This window comes from Hipposideros armiger, unplaced genomic scaffold, assembly GCF_001890085.2.
Source record: "Hipposideros armiger isolate ML-2016 unplaced genomic scaffold, ASM189008v1 scaffold_282, whole genome shotgun sequence".
Lineage (NCBI taxonomy): Eukaryota > Metazoa > Chordata > Mammalia > Chiroptera > Hipposideridae > Hipposideros > Hipposideros armiger.
Window position 1 is genome coordinate 413,716 of NW_017731632.1, and position 21,001 is coordinate 434,716.

The window sequence follows — 21,001 nt, forward strand, 5'->3', positions numbered from 1 at the left end:
TTGGGGTGCGGTGAGTGTACGCCATGGGAAAGGCCCGGGCGGCCGGGGCGCGCACGAAGGCCCCGGCGGGAGCGCGGGGCGGCCGGGCGAGGCCCAACCCCAACCCGTTCGAAGTGAAAGTCAACAGGCAGAAGTTCCAGGTCCTGGGCAGGAAGACGCGCCACGACGTGGGGCTGCCCGGGGTGTCGCGCGCGCGGGCCATCCAGAAGGTAAGCGGGGCGCCCTGCCCGCCGGGCGCTCCCGGGTGGGTGTCCCCTGCCCTGGGCCGTGCGTGGGAGCAGGGACCGCGTCTAACCCTCTGAGTTCTTCCGGGAGCACAGATTGTCTGCCATCTACTCCTAACAGCGCACCCGGCCTCCCGCTGTCCCCGCTCGGGACCCGACCACCCCACCACACGCCCCTGCGTGATTTTTTAACAAATATCTGCTCAGCAGAGACTCGGGAGCCGGACTGCCACGATTTGGGCCACACACTGGCCAACCTGGAGGCCTTGGGCAACCTGGCCACTTCTCTGTGCCTCAGTTTCCTCATCTGTAAAACGGAGATCATGATAATACCTGCATCCTAGGGCTGTTGGAAGGACCCAGTGCGTTCATTTAAAGCCCTGAGGACAGTGCCTGGCTCAGCCGGATGTCATACAGCATCTATATCCCACGTCAGTTAAACTGTTTTTATCTTCATGCCTCTGCTTTTGCATGGGCTGGAATGACCTTCCCCCCTGGAAAACTGCCCCTCCTTGGAGACCCAGCACACTTGTGCCACTTACCACTAACCTCTCCAGAAATTCCACATGTAACAGGGTTTTCTTATTCTTCTAACCTTAGAACTTGCAGAAGTGCACATGCAGACGCAGGTAGATGAGGTAGGTAGAGCGCTACCGTGGCATCTTACAGACCTGTTTTACCTTTCCTCGTTTAGACTTGGAGCTCTGCGGGCTCAGGCAGCAGGGATCTTTTTCTTCACAGTACAGGGGGTGACGCGGGATGCCACAGATGTGTGAAGAACAAGCATCTCTCATTTGAAGCACAGCACCTTGTCCCTTGCGGGATAACTGAAATGCCACCTTCTATAGAAAGTGTCATAGCTTTCAACTTTCCTGTGTTGATGGTCACAGGGTGTTCTGTACCTTTCAAATTCAATTCAACAAGTGGCATTCTATGTACAGCTTCTAAGACCTGTTCATTGGTTTCTTAAACAGTATTTATTATTACTCTGAGGAAGATACATTAGTAGGTTGGTGAAAAAATTAAAGCACCGAAAGGACAAATGAATTTCCTAACATCACACAACTGGTAAGGGCTGGGGCTTGTACTCGGTTCGAATGTCTGTGAAGCCTTTTTGCTCCACTGAGCACTTCTATTTAAGCTCTGTCCTGGCTAATAAAGCACTTCTATTTAAGCTCTGTTCTGGGACATTAATGTAAATTCAGACTTGGCCATCGCCTTCAAAGACACGTAACCTATATTCTGTCACACAGTGGGCGCTCCACCTGTCATCCGTACTGCAAGGAGCTGGCCGTATGTTCAATAACAAGACAATCTTCCAGTTGACTTGGACGAGTCCCCCATTACACACCCCTGGGCAGGCGTGGGGGATTGGATAGTGTGGATTCTAGAACGGACATGTTTGTTTCACCACTTAAGCCTCAGCTTTCTCATTTCTAAAGTGGGGATAATATACCTCCTATCTCTCCTGGTGGTTGTTAGAAGTAAATAAAATCGCACATTTAGCTCATCGTAAGTATTCTCTAAACGACTAGCTATTATTCTTAGACTTCTCAGCTTGTCGTTCTCAGACTTCTTCAATCTGGCCCCAACCTGTTGTCCTTGTTTTGCCTTTTGCGACTCAGTTTGCTCCAGAAGGCCGGTCTTGTCCCCCACGTCTCTCAAGGGCCAGCCCAAGCGACCAGTGTGGTACTTTCCTGAGCCCTACCACCCAAATAGGAGAGGTCACACAGGCCTCTAAAGGGTCCAGCTCCGTCCTCTGTGCTGAAGGCCTGGGGGTGAGAGGCCCGGAGGGGGCCTGGCTGCCTCCTCTGAATTCCCAGGGCTTGGTCCACAATAGAAACAGGTATTTGCAGGAATCAGATGGAGAACCTTAGTGCTTCGGGGCTCAGCGTGAAGAAGGTGTAACAGTTAGGAGAGTGAAAGCAGTCTTCACAGAGGGAGTCACACTTGAGCTCTGGAGGGTGAGCAGCACATCCACAGGTGGGGCCGAAGGCGCGTCGTCCCCTGTCATGAGGTGTCCTGAGGCGTGAGGTCGAAGAGCTCAGCTGTCTGGAGGAAACACAGGTCGTCCGATTGAGTTAGAACACAATATGTGCGTGGGGAAAACGGCTGGCGAGGTAGCTTTCGTCTCGGTCGGTGCAGGTCCCTCAGGAGTGAATGGGCTGCCCCTTCGTCTTCTCTACTCCGTGGCAGCACTTGCTGCAGAGAGAGCAGGCTTGCTGTTAGGACTGCCGGGTGCCAGGTCCCGTCATCACTTTATCATCTGTTAAAAGAACAGAAGTTAATATATGGAACCACAGTGGGGCAGGCGTTGTGTTGGGAAGTTTACGTTCAGTCCTCACAGTCAGCCTTGTAAGGGAAGCGCTGTGATTATCCCCGTGATTTACACCTGAGGAAACCGAGACAAGGAGCCGTTCTCAGCTGTCTGACCCAGTCCAGACTCGGGAGGGAGCTCACCACTCACAGCCGTTAGCCTGTCCTGAGCCATCTCCTTTTGGATGCCTTCAGAACAGCCTGTATTCAGCACCATTATCTCCCTCGTACAGGGAGGTCGGTGCCTCCCCCAGTCCTCGCTGGGACCCGTGTCCACACTCTTGGCTGCACCTCCTGGGCCTCGTGCCCATGTCAGTGAATGACCACGAGAGTCCGCAAGTGCTGGTTTGGGATAACAAGTGCATTTAGCAAGTGGGCAGGTTTGCAGACGTGGACTCCACGAGTGACGAGGATTGACTGTGTGTAAAATAAATGCGTGTATGTGACAGCCAAGAGCAAATACGCAGGGCTGTCACAGTCTCTTGCCTGTCATTGGTCATGCTCGGAGTTGACATCATGGCTTCCTTTTCCACTCCTTGTTTCGTGCCTTCCCTCCCTCTCAGCCAGGACCTCAGCTCCTTCAGCTTCCTCACCTGACACAGTGGCCTCTGAGGCTCTGCTTTCTCTGTCATGGCTGGCATTTCTCTTTAACCTTTGGTTAGTGGGCCCAGAAGTACAGAGCGCTCCCTGGAGAGTGCCCTCTGCCTCCACTGCACAGCAGCAGTCCAGCTTCCCGCAGCACTGAGGCCCAGTAGATTAGCCCTTTTGGGGACTCTCGGTTTCAGTGGCCGAAGGCATACATAATGGCCAGGTAGCAGTGTCATCTTTGAGTTCATCAGAGCCATCGTAGTGTCCCCTTGTGGAAGCTTTTTCCCCTTGGGGGCTAAGATCGCCAAGCATCAGAGCACGGAGTTGGCAGGACCCGTGTGAGATTGTTTTCTGATCTGTTTTTCAGCGAACCCAGACTCTACTAAAGGAATACAAGGAAAGAGAGAAGTCCAATGTGTTTGCAGATAAACGCTTTGGGGAGTACAGCAGCAGCATGAGCCCAGAGGAGAAGATGCTGAAGAGGTTTGCTCTGGAGCAGCAGGTATGGGACAGACGTCGAGCACAAGAAGGCAGTCTCCCAGTTCATTTACGCTCCTGTGGGCACCTGCCCACCAGGTACAGTGGGTGGGTCTTCAATCCCTTCCTTTGGCTGGCGAGGCCAAAGAGGAAGCAGCCTTCTGCAGGTAGCAGGTGGGTGGATAGATCTCTTAACCAGAGTGCATGGCAGGCAGTGGTGTGTCCTGGAGCTTTGACTAAAGTCCTTCAGTTCAGGTGGGTGGAGAGCGAGTGGGTGCTAGAACGTTCCTGGTGGGAAAAGCCACGTGACAGACCAGTAGCTTAGCCTGATCTGTGGACTTTTGCTGGTTCTGTTTATATCTGAATCATTGCTCGGATGACCCAGAATCGTCTTAAAGCTGCTTAGGCTACATTGTCACGTTGCATAAGTAATAGAAAAACTATTGGGTTTTGCTATTAAATGGATGTGGAAATTTTAGGAAACGGATTTTTTTTCCTCTTCTGTCAGCGACAACATGAAAAGAAAAACATCTACAACCTAAACGAAGATGAAGAATTAACTCATTATGGCCAGTCTTTGGCAGACATCGAAAAGCATAATGACATTGTCGACAGTGACAGTGACACTGAGGAACGAGGAACGCTGTCTGGTAAGAGCTGGGACAAGGGGACAGTCTGCTCAGCACTGGACTTTCTTCCTGCCCTTCTTGGAGACCTTGGAAAATATTGTTGGGTAAAAGTGCCACTAATGACTCACCTCTCCAGAAATTCCACATGTAACAGGGTTTTCTTATTCTTCTAATTTTAGAACTTTTGGACAGTGTACATGCAGATGTAGGTAGTTGAGGTAGGTAGACAGAGGCTTTCGGAGGCTGAAAAGCACTTCCGAATTGCTAGCCCCATTTTACCCAGGAGCTCAGAGGAACAAGGTGACTCGTCTACCTGCACAGGTATGGCAGGGAACAGGTGTAGTTTGATGTAGCCAGGTGGCAGCTTCAACAAGGAAGCATGATTGGAGCAAGAGGGAGATGAGGCTGTGGACCCCAGCTCAGCCCAAGGGCTGGTGGAGTTAGGCGTCAGCAGCTGGAAAAGCAGCCTAAAAGATTCTGTTTCTGTTGCTGGAATGAGACCTGAGGCAAATCACTTAACCTCTAAGTCTCCATTTTCTCATCCAAGAAAGTGGATGTTTTCTTTCCACTCCCACCGTGTTTTATTTCTGTCTGCCTGATAACCCAAGCTGGCGGAGGAGCAGTGACTTGCTGCCGTCAGAGGAGCTGTGAGGGGTGGGAGGGTCTGCAGTGGTCCTGGTCCTTGACTACCCCTCCCAGGGCTTGGCTTCCAGCTCACTTTACTGCGTTTACTGCTCTCACGAGATTTGAATGCAGTTAAACAGGTCCTCTTTTTGTGGTGTTTCCGTCCCTCCATCATGACCAGTGGGTGGTTTTTCATCTCTGGATTTTCGTGGAGTGAGTGGCTCATCTTGGGTATTTTTTTAAGTGCCACTGTGCCCAGAGTCTCAGGCCAGCCATTGGGTGTGAGGACTTTTCCTTGAACATGGGATCAGCTCTCAGGGCTGCGCTTGGAGAAATGTTGTCAGAGGGCGGCGACAGCACTCCCGGGCTTCACGACTGTGCTTTCTGCTCTGTCTCCAGCCGAGCTGACGGCGGCCCATTTTGGAGGCAGCGGGCTCCTTCATAAGAAGACAGTGCAGCTGCCAGGCGGGGACGGGGAGAAACCCAAATCACGCAAAGAACTGATTGAGGAGCTCATGGCGAAGTCAAAGCAGGACAAGGTGCGCTGCTTACACCGTGGGCATGGGGCACTCCCTCGCTACACACCCCCAGATGCTCTCGCCTCTCGTTTCCTGCACACCTCTAGGCTGTGTACTGCTGTCTGAATGTAGAAAAGCATCCGTTTTCAAGGGGAGTATTTTAGACTTCGTCAAGCATGCACCTCTGATGGTTTGGGCTTTTGTCGGTGGATTGCTTGGTTGGTTGCACATTTTCACGGGTACCAGGACTGGCAGAACAGCACCGCTTTGCACCAACAGTAGTCCACAGCAGGAAACGAGGGCTCTGTGGGGAGCCTCGGTAGCTTTGCAGCTAAGACACCGATTAACTCTGGTCTCTTCTCTGTTGATACATTCGGTTGTCGGGTGTGGGCTGGGTGCTGACGTTAGGCTGCCTGTCGGAGCCTATCAGTAACAGTGCATCTGTGTCTGCTTTCTTTCCCAGAGGGAGCGGCAAGCTCAGCGAGAAGGTGCCCTGGAGCTCACGGAGAAGCTAGACCAAGACTGGAAGGAAATCCAGGCTCTCCTGACACACAAAGTGCCCAAGTCGGAGAACAGAGACAAAAAGGAGAAACCCAAGGTAGGGCCGAGCGGCAGAAATGAACGCTGAGCTCACGTCTGCTCCCTTGACCTTCCTTTAGAGAAAAGGGGGTGGCCAGGCGTCCTCCTGGTCTGTGGCCTTGGCCGTAACAACTTCCGATCTCCATTTCTGTTAGGACCCAAGTTTCCATTGGACTTTTATCAGGTTATCTGATATGTGTTAGGTTGGGGTGGAGAGAGACTAAAAATTACTTCAATATCTACTCAAAAATAATTAAACTAAAGAAAACATCTGTTTCTTAGTATGAGAAATAATAGTTCAGCAGGGGGACTGTCCGACAGTGTTTGAATTAAAACATTTAGTTGTTTTTCCCTCTAAACAGTATTTGGTTCCTAGTGCATTCTTTTAGTCTAAATTGTTGACAGAGCTGCATTTGTGTGAGTAGCTGGTTTCTAGGAACTAGCGAGGCCTGCACCAGATCACCTGGTCACGTAGCTGTCGGGATGTCCTTGTGAGTCACCCTGGCTGTTACCTTTACCTGAGCTCTCTTTTAGGGGCTTAACACCTGGATGAGCAATGTTTACTTTTATTAACACAGATGTATTTTGAGGAGAACTTTCTAGAAGTGAAAAGTCCTATATGACCTAAAAAATGTCCTCAGCTCTGAGGAGAACAGCTTCCTCTCAAGAAGAAAAGACATCTTCAGCATCTTCCATGACAGTGTGTCGCCACAACTGGAAGTGCAGGAAGCGAGCTATGCAGGCCTTTTCTCCTAAAAAAAAAATAATAATAATAATAATAATGACACGTTCGTTCTTTCTGCCCCAGCCTGATGCATATGATGTGATGGTTCGTGAGCTTGGCTTTGAAATGAAGGCACAGCCCTCTAACAGGATGAAAACGGAAGAGGAGCTGGTCAGGGAGGAAGAGGAGCGGCTCAAGAACTTGGAGGTACCGGGACAGGACGGGCGGGGACGCAGCGCTGGGCAGCCCCAGCGCCGTGGGAGGGACGGCTGTGACCTTCGTTTTGGGCCTTGCCGCTCTGTTTTGTAAGGTGTGATGAAGAAACTCTGTTTTAATCAATGAAGTCTTTTTAGGGTATTTAAAAGTTTTTGTTTATTTTACTATAAATATATTTTTTCTGATTATAAAAGCAAAAAAGTTCCGTTAATGCCCAAACACAGCAACCATTATCTGAAGGGCCGGTTCTTACAGTCCCTTCACCTAAAACAGTTGCCGATAATATAGTACATTGCCTTCTCCACTTTATTCTGTGCCTTCAAAAAGGGCTTTTAAATATCACTATGAAAACAAAAACGAAACTGAGCCATGCTGTCCTACGTCTGACCTTCTTACTCTAACCTCACCATGGGCCTATTCCTGTGTCCGGTGTGTTTTCACATAGTCCATGTTGGGTTGCTGGTTTGGCTGCATGCTGACCTCAGGGTAAGCTGTCTATCCTCTGTGGCTGCAGAGTGGCCGGGGACAGTCAGGTGGGCTGGCATGATGTGACCAGGAAGACCCCAGAGTAACGGGCTTGCCTTCCTTGTCACCGGAAGACATTCTGCCACAGTGTTTGCTGTTTTTGTTAAGCATCATCGACACGATACCACCAGGTGTCGGCGTGTTTACTGGAAGCCTGAAGGCGGCCAGAGCTCCAAGGGCTGCTACAGATTAGGACACCGTGTGTCCTTGTCACTGGTGTGATGAGCATGTCACATGCCTTCTCTCTGTCCTTTCAGGCTGACAGGCTCCGAAGAATGCTTGGGAAGGACGAGGATGAAAACACCAAGAAACCAACACATGTGTCTGCAGATGACTTAAGCGACGGCTTCATACTAGATAAAGACGACCGGCGCCTGCTTTCTTACAAAGTAAGATGTTCGCCTTTGTTTGCTTTCTGACTGAAAAGAACACACTTTCTGGTGTTTCCTTTAGTAGGTTTGTCACAGATGGAAATTGTCTTTTTGAAAGTCTCTCTGTGGTTCTTCTTTGGGTGTTTATGGCATATCAGACACTGAGACTGTGGAGCAGATGGTGACACAGGCCTCACCGCTGTCTGGAGCAGGAGCGCAGATAACACCAGGCTGTTGACCCGGTGTCTGATTTCTGCATGCTCAGCATTGACAATGGGGAGCTTGCTCAGGCTGAGAGTTCTGAATTCTGAGTACAGCAGTTGCATTTCTAACACTGCCACAGTGTTCAATCACAAACCCCATTAGGCCCATGCAGTGAGGTCAGGTGACAGGGTGGTGGCTTTAGTGCCCAGACTGGTTCAGAACAAGCTGGAAGGAGCCACGTGACTGGATAGGGTTAGGGCAGGCAGGAGTCTCGAGCAGAAAATGATCCAAGACAGGGAACCGGGTTATCTGGGGGGAACGGTCTCCTCCAGGTGCAACCCAAGAGTCCGGAAGCCCCGGCTGACCCAGCTATTCCCCAGCTCCAGAGCCAGTGGTGGCTGCTGCACAGCTGCTGGCATCCCAAGTCCTGGCGGCAGGGTTTAGGGAACATGTTCCCGGGCCTTTAGCCCTGTGCATCGGGGTGGCACTGAAGGGGGTGGGCAGGGAGGTCGAGGCCGTGGACAGAGGCAGCACAGGGTTTGTGTTTCTTGCACGCGAGTGAGATAAAGCACTGTGTGCACAGCATTTGCTGTAGTTACCAGGTGCCCCGACGCCTGTGCTTCCCGCATTCTGTCCCAGGACGGAAAGATGAACGTCGAGGGAGAGCAAAGCGAGGCAGCCAGTGACGGTGAGAGCGCAGAAGAAGAAGGTGAGGACTCAAGCGAGGAGGACGCCGAGGACAGCAGTGGCTCGGACAGGCACTCGGACCTGGAGCCCGACGTAGAGAGTGAGGAGGAAAGTGCGATGCTGAAGCGGGAGCAGCGGCGGGCTCCTGGGAAGAGGCTGGCGAGCGACGGCCAGGAAGCTCGAGAAGCTGCCAGAACGGAGCTGCCCTATACGTTCACAGGTGACACACAATCGCGTTTCTTAGGTTTCGGGAGAACGTTTAGCCTGGCGATAAGCCTGCCTTGCTGGGGCTGTGCGTGTGGACTGGGGACTGATGGTGCCCTCTGGACGCGTGGACACGTCCTGTCTGTTAAGTCTTGGCTGGTGGACAGGCAAAGTCATCCTCCTCAGTCTGTCTGGTGTCACCCTGGGGCCTGACCCAGGTCCTGGCACAAGTGGTAGCCCTGGCTGCGTGACCGCAGCATCCTGTGGGCCGTCGGCAGGTGACGGCAGACACACACCTTCCTGTAGAAGCGTCTTCCTGCTGTTTCTAAAAGTCAGCCTTTTGTGGTAGGCGGACGGCTGCCATGGAGACACAGGGCAGGGCCAGGAGGTGCGCGAGTGGCCTGAGGAAGGCCACCTGTGTTCAGACCTGGGCACTCGTTTGACCACAAAACATCTTATGTGGACTAGAGTACGTTGTTTCTCTGATACGCAGTCCTGCATGGTCCTGTGACTGGTCATTTCCAGAGAGGATCAAGTCATGGGTGAGGCTGGCTTCCATGGGAGTCTCAGGTGGTGACACTGCTCCAGTCACGTGGCTCCTCCCAGCTCGTCCTGAACCAGTCTGGGCACTAAAGCCACCACACTGTCACCTGACCTCACTGCATAGTGGGTGTTTGGGCAGATTCCTGATAGAGAAAAGTCTGCAGGTCATTTCTTCATGGCAGCTGTCTCGGGCCTGCTCCCTGACAGCCCAGGTTAATCAGAGCTCACAGTCAGGACACATAGAGCATACGTGCGATGTGTCTGCGTTACAACATGAGATGAGGTACGTGTGTCACAGAGAGACATTAAGGTGTCGCTTGGTGAAGCAGAAGAAGCAATATTGCTTCCACTGTGGCTGGTTTTGCCTCTTAGCGACACCTGAGACCATCTCGTGTGTTCATATTCTTCACAGCTCCGGAATCCTATGAGGAGCTGAAGTCTTTATTATCAGGAAAATCGATGGAAGAGCAGCTTTTGGTGGTGGAGAGGATTCAGAAATGCAACCACCCAAGTCTCGCCATGGGAAACAAAGCGAAATTAGAAGTATGCAGGTGGAAAGGCGGGTGGAGAGTTGAGGGTAGAGGGCAGGCCTGCCAGGGGCTGCCGGCCACCCAGCACGTGTCACCCTCACACACGTGCTACGAGCTACGATGCCTGGGAATCGGAGCAGGCAGAGAAGCAAGCCTTGACGTTCGTCACCTCGGAGGCCACAGCAGGCCCGGAGGAGGCGGGCACTGTTGCCTCACGCCAACCCAGACTCAGGGAAATGGGTGACTGCACGTGCCTTGTCCCCTCTGTGCGTGCTGCAGTCACTGAGCAAGGCCCACACCCCGCTCTCGTGTGTGTGCTCCCCCTGGGGTTCTGCGGGGTGCTCTGCCCATCGGTGGCTCTGAGGCTCCACCACCCCGCTAGTCAGTGTTGGTGACGTGCGTGGGCTGCCCCTGGTTTTGTTCCGGGATCAGCACTGAGCTGTTCCATCATGTTCCTGCAGAAACTGTTTGGCTTCCTTTTGGAATACGTTGGCGACGTGGCTGCAGACGACCCGCCAGGCCTCAGAGTAATTGATAGGTTGATTGTGTAAGTAAAGCCGGTGGGCTGTGGGGCTGAGCTGAGCAAGTTCATCCTGGTTAGGGTGATAATACATATCGGAGTCTTTAAGGTCGGCCTTGCAAATGGGCCGCCCGGCGTGCACCAGCTGCCGTCCTCAGCAGCGACAGCCCACAAGACAGGTCAGCTGCTGCCCACCCTAGAGCACGGTTTGTAGCCACAAATAGTGAACCCTGTCGGATTTGATCATAGTATTCGGTGACTTTCTGTTTTCATTCGCCAGTGAAATTTCTAACTCAGCTTCGGTGCAAGCACGTGGTGGACAGCAGTCCCACGTCATCCCAGGACCTCGCCTCAGTGTGACCGGGCGCCTGTTAGGAACTGTGTCCCTCTTGTCTACCCGTTCCCACCCTGAGCAGGGACAGTGGCCGGTCGCAGACCCTCCCTACACTAAAAGCCCCATGAAGCGGGGACCCGCATGGTGGCTGGTGGCCCCACGGTAGCTGAGGAAGGCGTGGCGGGGAGCTAACTGGGAGGCTTAGTGACAGCTGTGGCCTCATGGTGCTGAGCCAGCTTCTGCCATTTCAGAAGTGCTGGCACGGAGTCTGGAGTTCACGGTCAGGCGCCTGACGCTGTCAGCTGCATCGGGCACGTGCTCCCCACCCACTGTGACCACAGATAGAGCACCTACTGCCACCGCCATTGTAGGTCCTCGCCAGGTTTTTGGGAAATGGCAAAACAGTATAGATTATTATAAAACAAGTACAAAAATCTGGCTTGCCAGGAAGGCCAGCCAGGTAGCAGCAAGAGGAAAAGTGGCTTCATCTAGGGGCTTCCAGTTCGAACTTGCAGTCAGCAGGTGACTTGACAGGAAAACGGCAACATGGGAGGTGCGGCGTTTTCTGAGAGTGTTTTCGTACCTGGAGTCACTGGCCTCTGACTTGTGTTTCTGATTAACAGGCATTTATATAATCTCTGCCAGATGTTTCCTGAGTCTGCAAGCAACTCCATAAAGTTTGTCCTCCGAGATGCTATGCATGAGATGGAAGGGACGATTGAGGCGAAAGGCCGGGCGCCGTTTCCAGGGTTGGACGTGGTAAGTTGGGGCTCGCTCTGACCCGGTCGTGGGCCAGCAGCCACCAGGACTGCACTGAGCAAATGACGTGGCTTCGAGACATGGGCTGTCCCTAGAGCTTCCAGGGTGACCTGCGGGGACTGTGTTTCCATGCATTGTGACCTGCAGTGTGTCCATAAAACAAAATTCTGGTTGATTGCATGTGAATCGGGCTGGGTTTAGTCTTCATGGCAGAGGTTTTAAGGCACACAAAGCAGATTTTCTGAGGACCCAAGTCTGCGGGCTGGCTTTGCTCCCTCGTGTCTGCTCATTCACTAGGAGGTATTAGAACAGTTAGACCCATGACAGCCATGGGTGGGATTGTCACCTTCAGTAACTCTGAGGAAACACTTGCTCAGTGATTCCATTTTCTGGTCTTTGTGTTGAAATGAATTAATAATGATTAGCAAAAACTTAAAAATAACAGGATTTGTGTTCATGGTTTTAATAGACTTCACAAAAGGGTCCGAGCCAGTGTCCGTGGACCACTGCTGGTGACCACGGTTCTTCTGGGAGCTTCCACCCAGCGTCCTTACAAGGCCTTTCCCTATTTACCTGGGATTGGGGGCTACCTGTAGCCTCTGCCTCCTCGGAGCATTTCTACCAGGAGTGTTGGGGAGGCCATATAGCGGGGACATGGCAGGCTACCCGGCCCTCAGCCCAGTTCCTTTGTCTGAGCTGTGGGGCCCTGGTCCCTCTCCTTGTCTGTAAGTGGAGGTGACGGTTACAACAATGCCTGCCTTTTCGGTGCCTTGTGTCAGGGTAGCCCGGGGGCTGTGCCTAACCCATGGTATTATAGTTTCCTGAAAGTAATAGCTTGCTGCCATCATCATCTAAGGCAAAACAGCCACGTTTCTGATTTTAAATGTCATTTTGGGAGAACACAGTCCAGGCAGCTCCGTGTCCTAAAGCTGGCACAGCCTCTCCACTTCCTTGGGGATGTGGTAGGTTGGGTTTCCCAGCTTTGTCCCGACCCATCATGCCACCGTGCTGTTCCACCCTGGTTTGACGTGTTTTTTTGTTTTTGTTTTGTTTTTTTGTTTCTTTCTTTAAGATTTTTATTGGGGAATTGGGGGATGGGAACAGCGCTGGGTAATCAGGGAAGGGGAACAGACAAGTTGCTGTCCTTTTGTTCTTCAGTCTAGTTGTGGAGGACGTTGCTTCACTGGCCCAAGTTGGCACCATCATTGCGCTCTTCCCGGCCGAGGCAGATCAGTCGCCGGCCTCTGGACGGCCGCTCACGCTGGCTGCTGGCCACTCACGCTGGCTGCTGGCTACACACGGTAGCCCATGGCAACTCACTGCCACAGGGGCTGCAGCCTACACCGTCTCCGGCAACTCACAGCAGCCCAGCTCCAGGTCGAGCTGTTTTTCAGCATCTTAGCTGTGGAGGGCAGTGTCACTGGCCCTCATATGTGGGATCCGAACCAGGGCCCTCTGGCATCCCATGCCAGCTCTTAACCAACGTGCCACTCGGCCGGCCCTGGTTTGACGTGTTTTAAGTCTCGCTTCACCTACATTACTACCTGAGTGACTTTAGACCTGGACAGCTTCAAAGAAATACTGCCATTAGCTATTGGCTATTGCTCTATCCAAGGCCAGGAGCGCTGTGGTTCGTTTGTCACGTGATGAGCAGGTGGGGGGATGGAACTCAGCTCGGGACAGCAGAGAGCACGTGAGAGTGTTCAGAGAACGGCGCCTCCAGCTCCCAGCTCCGCTCCCCCAGCAGCCTGAGTTTCCCTCGGTGTAATGGGTGTACTGCGCCCCATCCCCACAGTGACCCTACGGGGAATGCGTGTGGGCTTGCCGTTCTGCCCAGCCGGCTGTGAGGTTGTCCTCTTCACTCTGAACTCACGGCTCAGCCAGAGCCTCGGGCTGCTTCCTGCTGAGCTGAGGCAGATGGCGGCCGTGGGCACCCAGGCAGCAGCGACCTCTGCCCAGCCTCATGGGCCTGAAGCCCCAGGACGGCCGGCTGGGGCCCGGGCTCCCTGGAAAGCGCAGCCCCGTCCTGTGCCCATCAGGGAACCCCTGCAAGAGAATGGGAGTGCTCGAGCGTGTATGGGGCGCAGTCCAGGGGACGCTGACACCTACTTGGGAGGCCTGCACTGGCCACGAGGCCACGGTGATAGTACAGCATTGTAGAGGTTTCAAAGCCTGTTTTGCTCTTGGGCCTTTTAAAAGGCAGTATTTTAAACTTCGTTTTCCTTCTTTGATCTGGGTGATGACACTTTCTTTCCAGCTCATTTACTTGAAAATCGCTGGGATGCTGTTTCCGACCTCTGACTTCTGGCACCCCGTCGTGACCCCCGCGCTGGTGTGTCTGAGCCAGCTGCTCACAAAGGTGTGTCCCCGCTTCCACGCGTACAGTCACACCCGCTCCATCAGAGCCGGCGTCTCCTGGGGCCGTGCTGAGTAAGGCCGTGGAGACTGGCCGTTGGGGTCAGGCGTAAGTGGGGCCGTGCTGAGTAAGGTCGTGGAGACTGGCCGTTGGGGTCAGGCGTAAGACAGGCTCATCCAGAGGGGCCTGTGGGGACGACAAGCTGGGACTTAGGTCAGAAGCGGACCCAGCCCCCGCCCAGAGCCCAGCCGGCCTCAGCAGCCCCAGACGGGCTCAGGTGGGGAGTCCAATTTAGCACTTGGAGGTAATGGGGTGTGTCCCCAGAAAACCACCTTTCAAGTTAATGGAGAGGGCATGAAGTCCGACGGGCCCTGTTCCACTTTTGACTTAACAAGGTCCCAACAGCTCCCTTCCCAGGCAGCTCACACCCATACATGCTCACTGCGGTCACTGGCTGTCCACTCGGAAGGGCCTCAGCGTGCACAAAGCCCTGTGCCTGAACTCCACTGGCCCTCCATCATTGGGAGGGGTGATCCCCTCTGTGCAGAAGCTCAGGGTATGCAGCTCATCTGGGAGCTGTGTCCAGGACCTTCTCCCGACTCCTCACCGAGCCGGTTCCTTCCAGTGCCCTGTCCTGTCTCTCCAAGACGCCGTGAAGGGTCTGTTTGTGTGCTGCGTGTTCCTGGACTACGTGTCTCTGTCACAGAGGTTTGTCCCTGAGCTGATTAATTTCCTCCTGGGGATTCTTTACATAGCAACTCCAAACAAGCAAAGCCAAGGTGAGTTGATTTGAAGTAGCTTTTTCTTTTTTTTTAAAGATTTTATTGGGGAATTGGGGGAGGGGAACAGCGTTGGAGAATCGGGGAAGGGGAACAGGCAGGTAGACAAATTGCTGTTTTGTTCTCCAGTCTAGTTGTGGAGGACGTTGCTTCACTGGCCCATGTTGCTATGATCATTGTGCTCTTCCCGGGTGAAGCAATTGATCGCCGGTCGTTGGTCGGCTGCTCACAGCGGCTCCCAGTAGTTTGCACCAGCTGCCGGCCACTCATGGTAGCCCAGTGAAGCCCTGCTGCAGCCTACGCCGGCGCCGGCGACTCACAGCAGCCCAGCTCCAGGTCGAGCTGTTGTTCACCATCTTAGCTGTAGAGGCCGCAGCGTCACCGGCCCTCAATGTGGGATCCGAACCGCGGCCCTGCTGCTCAGAGCTGGCGTCCCAAGCAAGCTCTTAACCAGCTGAGCCACTCGGCCGGCCCTGAAGCATCTTTTTCAAATGTACTTCAGAATTTTTTTTACAGACTTAACTGATACTCATTGTAGAAAGTTTGGAATATAGCAAAATGGAAAGAAGACAAAAATGTCTTAAGTCCAACCGTCCAGAGTGGCTTTTTTTTCCTCTGTGTGGCCGCGTGTACATACCCACACGGGGAATAGATCAGGGTGGTAATTTACATGTGCAGTGTGGTAGCCAGGAGCCCGTGTCCAGTCTGAGCTGACAAGTGCTCTGCATGTAAAGTCCATTTAAGGTGGAAACAAGAATGCGTTACTCACGTGGCTTACTTATGTCTCGTGGGCACACTGCCTGGATGGTATCTCGGGTCTCCAAATTCTGGAAGGAGAGAGTCAAAAGCAGCATTCTGATGAGAAAGCATTTCAACATTGGTTGACCTTCTAAGTTCTCTCTTACCCCCTCCACTCCGCCAGGCAGGCCCCATGATGCCCCCCGGGCACCTCCCAGAGCTTCCTCCCACTTGCTGCTCCCTTTCCGGGATCATCAAGGACTCACTTGGCCGTTGTCCCCTCGCTCTGTCGTGTCTGTAGGGTCACCTTTCCCGACTTGATCGTAGGTCCTAGCTCAAGAACAAGACCCAGAACTCCCACTTCTGGCCCGTCTGTGGTGGTGTTGGGAGCCTCCTAAGTGCCCAGTGGGGCAGTGCTGTTCCATGCTTCAGGGATGGTGCCTTACGATGCCCAGCAGGCCCTAGTTGAGGGCGCTAAATGCCACCTGTCCTTTTGCTTTAACTCATCATGGACCGTCCTGCATGTGGCCCCTGCTCCCTGGCTGCATCCACGCCGTGTGCTGGCCTGGTGGGCATAGGAGAGGCACAGTGCCCCCAGGGAAACCCGTCAAAATGAGTGTGGTCAGGGCGAAGTGTAGGATGCACTGGACACGGGTCGGGCAGCGGGTGGGCGAGCTGCTGTCAGCCACTTGCCCCTCTCCCTTTGCCCGACCACACCCCTCGGCACTCCCCAGCTGGTCACTCCTGTGTATCAGTTGCTCTTCTGGGTGACAGTTAACGTCCTACACACCCCAGGGCCTCTGCCCTCGTGAGCTCTGCAGCCAGCCCCACCCACCTTGTGTTCCTGACTGACCCCCACCCTCCTCTGCTTCTTTTGTCATCCATTGTTTCTTCCTAATTTTCGATCCACTTGATTTCTGTCTTACGGGCAAGGACCTGGTCTGTTCTTGGACATGGCCCTAGCACCCCTGCCAAGGCTGTCACTCGGTGACTGTGTGGTAAAAACCAGTGCATGTTTCTCAAGAGTGAGCCTGCTACGACTTCGCTCTTAGAGCCTGCCCGGGGGGCCAGCCGAGTGGCTCAGTTGATTAAGAGCTCGCTCAAGAGTGCAAGCTCTGAGCAATAGCGGTTCGAGTCCCGGCCCGAGCTGAGCAGCTGCTGAGCTGCCAACAGGTGGCAGGATGGCTCAGCTAAAAAAAATAAAATAGAGCCTGCCCGTGAGTCCAGTAACACTGAGACCTCTGTCCCTGTCCCACTGGATGCAGGTTACAGTCCGGTGCACCCTTTCAGAGCACTTGGGAAGAACTTGGAGCTGCTCGTGGTATCTGATGAAAAGGACACGGCCACGTGGCAGAGGAGGAACCTCGCCCTCCACTGGGCGAGTGGACTGAAAGCCCAGACGGAGACAGAGGCCAACCACACCAGGTATACGCAGGCCTGGGGCTCCTGGGAGGTGGCGCCTGTGCTCCTGCAGCAGCTCCCGGGGCTCCCAGTGCCAGCTCAGGCCTCAGGGAGGCCGCCAGAGCCGGCACCACCCCAAAGCCTGCACCGAGGGCTCCCCAGTTTCATCTGTTTGCGGATGATGGGATCTTACGTGTGGAGAAGCTGTTCGATCTAGTAAATGAAGTCAGCCAAATAGCAGGATACGAAGCCCACACGCTAAAACCAGTTCCATTGCTGTGCACATGCAATGAGCAACATTAAAAGGAAATTACAGCAATTCCATTCACGGTAGCGTCAAAAAGAAGAAAATGCTTAGAAACTTGGCTAACCAAGGAGGTGGGAGACTTGTACAATTACTGCAAAACACTGCTGAGAGACACTAGACATAAATCAGTGGGATCACATCACGTGTTCGTGGGTTGGAAGATGTCATCACCTTAGGGAATGATTTCAATGCAGGAATTTTATACAGTCATGAACATTCAGTCAAGTAGGAGAGGGGTTGGGCATTTTGTTACAAGTCCTATTCTCTGCTTTTTTTAAATTACGGATTATTTGAAAAACTTTTTCAAAATTTTTTTGGGAAATTTTTTGTGGTAAAATACACATAACAAAATTTACTATCTTACCCATTTTTACGTATACAGGTCGGTAGTTCAGTGTTATTAAATCCACTTACAGAGTTGTGTAGCCATCACCACCATCCATCCCCATAACCCTTCATCTCGTAAAATTGAAACTGTCCCCAAGGAACGACTCCCCACCCCCATCCCCCCAGCACCCACCATCTACTTCTGTCTCTGGATTTATCTATTCTGTGTGCCTCATATAAGTGTAATCACACAGTGTTTGTCCTCTTGTGACTGGCTTATTTCACTGAGCGTAATGTCCTCCAGGGCCATCCATGGTGTAACAGGTGTCAGGATTTCCTTTCTCCTTAAGCCTGATCCCACCGTGTGGATGGACCACCTTTGCTTGTCCATCGTCCATTGACGGACACTTGGGCGGCTCCCACGTTTTCACTGTTGTGAATGATGGTGCTGTGAACACGGGTGTGCGGATGTCTCTGAGATCTGAGATCCAGCTTTCACTTCTGGGTACATACCGAGATGTGGGATTGCTGGATCATATGGTAACTCAGGTTTTTTTGTTTGTTTGTTTTTCAGTTTGTTTTTTTTTAAGATTTTATTGGGGAATTGGGGGAGGGGAACAGACAAGTTGCTGTCCTTTCATTCTTCAGTCTAGTTGTACAGGACGTCGCTTCACTGGCCTATGTTGGTATTATCATTGTGCTCTTCCTGGGTGAGGCAGTCGCTCGCCGGCCTCTGGACGGCCTCTCACAGCGGTTCTTGGCCGCTCACTGCGGCTGCTGGCCGCTCACGCTGGCTGCTGGCTACATACGGTAGCCCATGGCAACCCACTGCAGCAGGGGCTGCAGCCTACGCCGTCGCCGGCGACTCACAGCAGCCCAGCTCCAGGTTGAGTTGTTGTTCAGCATCTTAGCTGTAGAGGGCAGTGTCACTGGCCCTCATATGTGGGATCCGAACCGGGGCCCTCTGGCGTCCCAAGCCAGTTCTTAACCATCGCGCCACTCGGCCGGCCCCCATAACTCAGGTTTTAATTTTTTGAGGAACCTCCATACTTTTTCCACAGCAGCTGCATCATTTTCACTCCCACCAACAGTGTCCACATCCTCACTGGTACTTGTTTTCTGGGCTTTTTGAGAGTAGCCACAGTAGCCATCCTACTGGGTATGAGGTGGTATCCCTTGTGGTTCTGACTTGATTTCTCTGATTGAGCACCTTTCATGTGCGTGTTGGCCATGTGTATGTCTTCTTTGGAAAAATATCTATTCAGGCCGTGATGGTGATTATTTCCGTGAAAACATTTCCAAAATATACCTGCTTGGTCTTTCAGGCAGTAATTTAGAAACTGAAGTAGGGGCCTCTGCTTCCAGGATGCCGTGCATCGCATGACTGCACTCCTGCTCAGGGCACATGCCGTGTTCCTCCACGCCTGGCACTGTCAGGCTCCGGCGACCACGGTCCAAGTCAGGTTTTCCAGGCTTGTGAGCAGCAGGCTCTGGCCTTTGCCGGGGTTGTTGCCGGGGGCCCTAAAGCTGCCTGTTGCCCTCACAGACTCTCCTGCCTGGCCGTGTGCCTGTCCCTGGTGAAACGCTGCGTGGTCATGTATGCCACACTGCCGTCCTTCCATGACATCGCGAGGCCCCTCAAAGCCCTCCTGACGGAGCATCTGGCCACCACCAGTCACCCCCACGAGCTCCAGGTGAGGTTCCTGGCCAGGAGGGTACTCAGCCCAGCTTGGCCGTTTCCATGCTGGGGAGCAATGAATGGTGTTTCTACCACTGGGGTTGCAGCCAGGTCATCAAGGACACCATTTTTGCAAATTAGAAGCACAAATGGGAAATGGAGTCACGATGGGGCGAGGCTCAGAATAGCTGCTGGGCAAGTCTGGGCCTGGGTCATCTGAGAGCTGTTACGTTATCACATGCCCCCTTCTGCCTGCCTACTGCCCACCAGGGCCTGGGCACTGGTCCCTCCCAGGCCATGCGGGTTTTCTGAGGACAGTCCCACTGTCCTGTACAAGATGACAGAAACCGTGTAGGGCTCCCTCTGACTACAAGCGCTCACGTGTGCATCTAAGTGAGCATCTGAAGCCTTTTCGCTCTGCCTTCATTCCCTTCTCCCACTTCCCGTCTTTCCACGCCAGCCCGGGGTCCCGTTGGGGGAAGCCGTCCTTCCAGTGTCAGCCTTGCCCTCCCGTCACGCACTCTTACCTCCACACGGGCTCTTCACATGTGCCCTTCCCTCCACCTGGAACGCTGTCCTTAGAGCCACGTGACTGATCCCCTCGCTTTCTGTGCCTCTTCTCCACGGCATGACCACTCAGCACATCATGCTGTCATACCTCTGGCCCCCTAGGACATGGGCCAAGAGGATATGGTGTCCTCTTGTGGAAGGTTGGATTGGCTAAGGCGTCCACACCTGTCTCTACCCTGTATCCACTTACTGTAGACGTGTGTGTGGCTTGTCCCTTAGTATAAAGGGCTGAGTGGCTGTTCAGGCCATAGGTGGTTCGTGGACTCGGGGTGAATTAAGCTGGTCGTACCTTGCGTGTAGTCCCATGGAGCCTGGGCACTTGGCCCTCAGAGATGAACCTCCAGATGGGCCAGGGGGCGGCTGGGCCTGTGGTGCACCTGTGCAAGGGGAAAGGCATGGAACCAACATCAGCGAGCTGGCTTCTAGAAAGGTCCTCAAAAGCCCCAGCCAACTCTCCTGGAAGCCAAGGCTGTGATGAAAGTGCCTTAACCGTCTGGTTCTTTCTCTTGGGATGAAAGTGAGGTCAGATCACAAAGACAGGTAGAAACTTGGTCCTGCTCCAGGCCCGCCAGGCGGCTCCCCGCCAGCTACCCTTGCGCCTGACTCCCAGCAGGTCCATAAAATGTGTGCCACTGGTGCCCTCTGCTACCAGTTTCTCTGGGAAAGAAGATGCCATCGCGTTTATGAGATGCTAGAAGTGCCTAAATCCGACACTTGAACCAGTCTCTGGGCCTGCAGGGTGTGAGGAAGGATAAGAGCTGCCTGTGCACAGTCCCCTCGCTCATCAGCAAGAAGACAGGAGGTCCAGTCGCAGCCAGGCCACGCCTGTGAGCACAGCTTCTGTGCACCCACACCCGTGGGTGCGGGTCCCCCCTCAGATGGGGAGAGTGACAGCAGGAGAGTCGAGGGGGCAAGGTCTCGCTCTGTCCCCTCTCTCCTGGAGGCCACAGAGCCTGTTGGAGGAGCTCATGAGGCCACAGTGGGTGGGCCCCTGACCACCTCCGTTTTCCGTGGGTTTCAGGAGTTGTCTCAAAGCATAGTGACAGAAATGGAAACCCAAGAGAGGCACTATCAGCCACTGATCTGTGAGAAGAGCAAGCCGGTGCCGCTGAAGCTGTTCACCCCCCGGCTGGTCAAAGTGTGAGTACATCTGTGCCCCCACGGCACCCCCAGTTCCCACAGGGGCTTGGGGAGGTCAGGGCTGTGGGTCGCAGCCCATGGTGGGTAGTAGCTCTGGCTGAGACATGGGGCCAACTGGACTCTTGCCTCCTGG

The 21,001-nt window shown here is 53.5% G+C and overlaps 1 protein-coding gene and 1 long non-coding RNA gene across 4 annotated transcripts in view; one reads left to right on the forward strand and one right to left on the reverse strand.

The window, feature by feature from the left end:
• The window catches only part of NOP14 (NOP14 nucleolar protein), a 21,565-nt gene continuing 564 nt past the window's right edge, over positions 1-21,001 (forward strand). The window contains exons 1-17 of one of the 2 annotated variants that reach the window (XM_019657959.1): positions 346-655; positions 825-862; positions 3,496-3,630; positions 4,114-4,255; positions 5,258-5,397; positions 5,840-5,974; positions 6,764-6,886; positions 7,678-7,809; positions 8,635-8,902; positions 9,842-9,972; positions 10,421-10,506; positions 11,437-11,572; positions 13,830-13,931; positions 14,554-14,707; positions 16,711-16,870; positions 19,027-19,174; positions 20,750-20,868. In XM_019657959.1, the coding sequence (XP_019513504.1) occupies positions 631-655; positions 825-862; positions 3,496-3,630; positions 4,114-4,255; positions 5,258-5,397; positions 5,840-5,974; positions 6,764-6,886; positions 7,678-7,809; positions 8,635-8,902; positions 9,842-9,972; positions 10,421-10,506; positions 11,437-11,572; positions 13,830-13,931; positions 14,554-14,707; positions 16,711-16,870; positions 19,027-19,174; positions 20,750-20,868 (2,174 nt within the window). In that variant the 5' untranslated portion in view covers positions 346-630. Of the gene's footprint in view, positions 210-345; positions 656-824; positions 863-3,495; positions 3,631-4,113; positions 4,256-5,257; positions 5,398-5,839; positions 5,975-6,763; positions 6,887-7,677; positions 7,810-8,634; positions 8,903-9,841; positions 9,973-10,420; positions 10,507-11,436; positions 11,573-13,829; positions 13,932-14,553; positions 14,708-16,710; positions 16,871-19,026; positions 19,175-20,749; positions 20,869-21,001 lie in introns of those variants that run through there. The other variant, XM_019657958.1, reaches the window with a different exon arrangement.
• The window catches only part of LOC109390915 (uncharacterized), a 17,072-nt gene continuing 11,217 nt past the window's right edge, over positions 15,147-21,001 (reverse strand). The window contains exons 1-3 of one of the 2 annotated variants that reach the window (XR_002125670.1): positions 19,686-20,743; positions 15,712-16,010; positions 15,147-15,534 (exon numbers count right to left, since the gene is read on the reverse strand). This is a non-coding gene — a long non-coding RNA (uncharacterized LOC109390915). Of the gene's footprint in view, positions 16,011-19,685; positions 20,744-21,001 lie in introns of those variants that run through there. The other variant, XR_002125671.1, reaches the window with a different exon arrangement.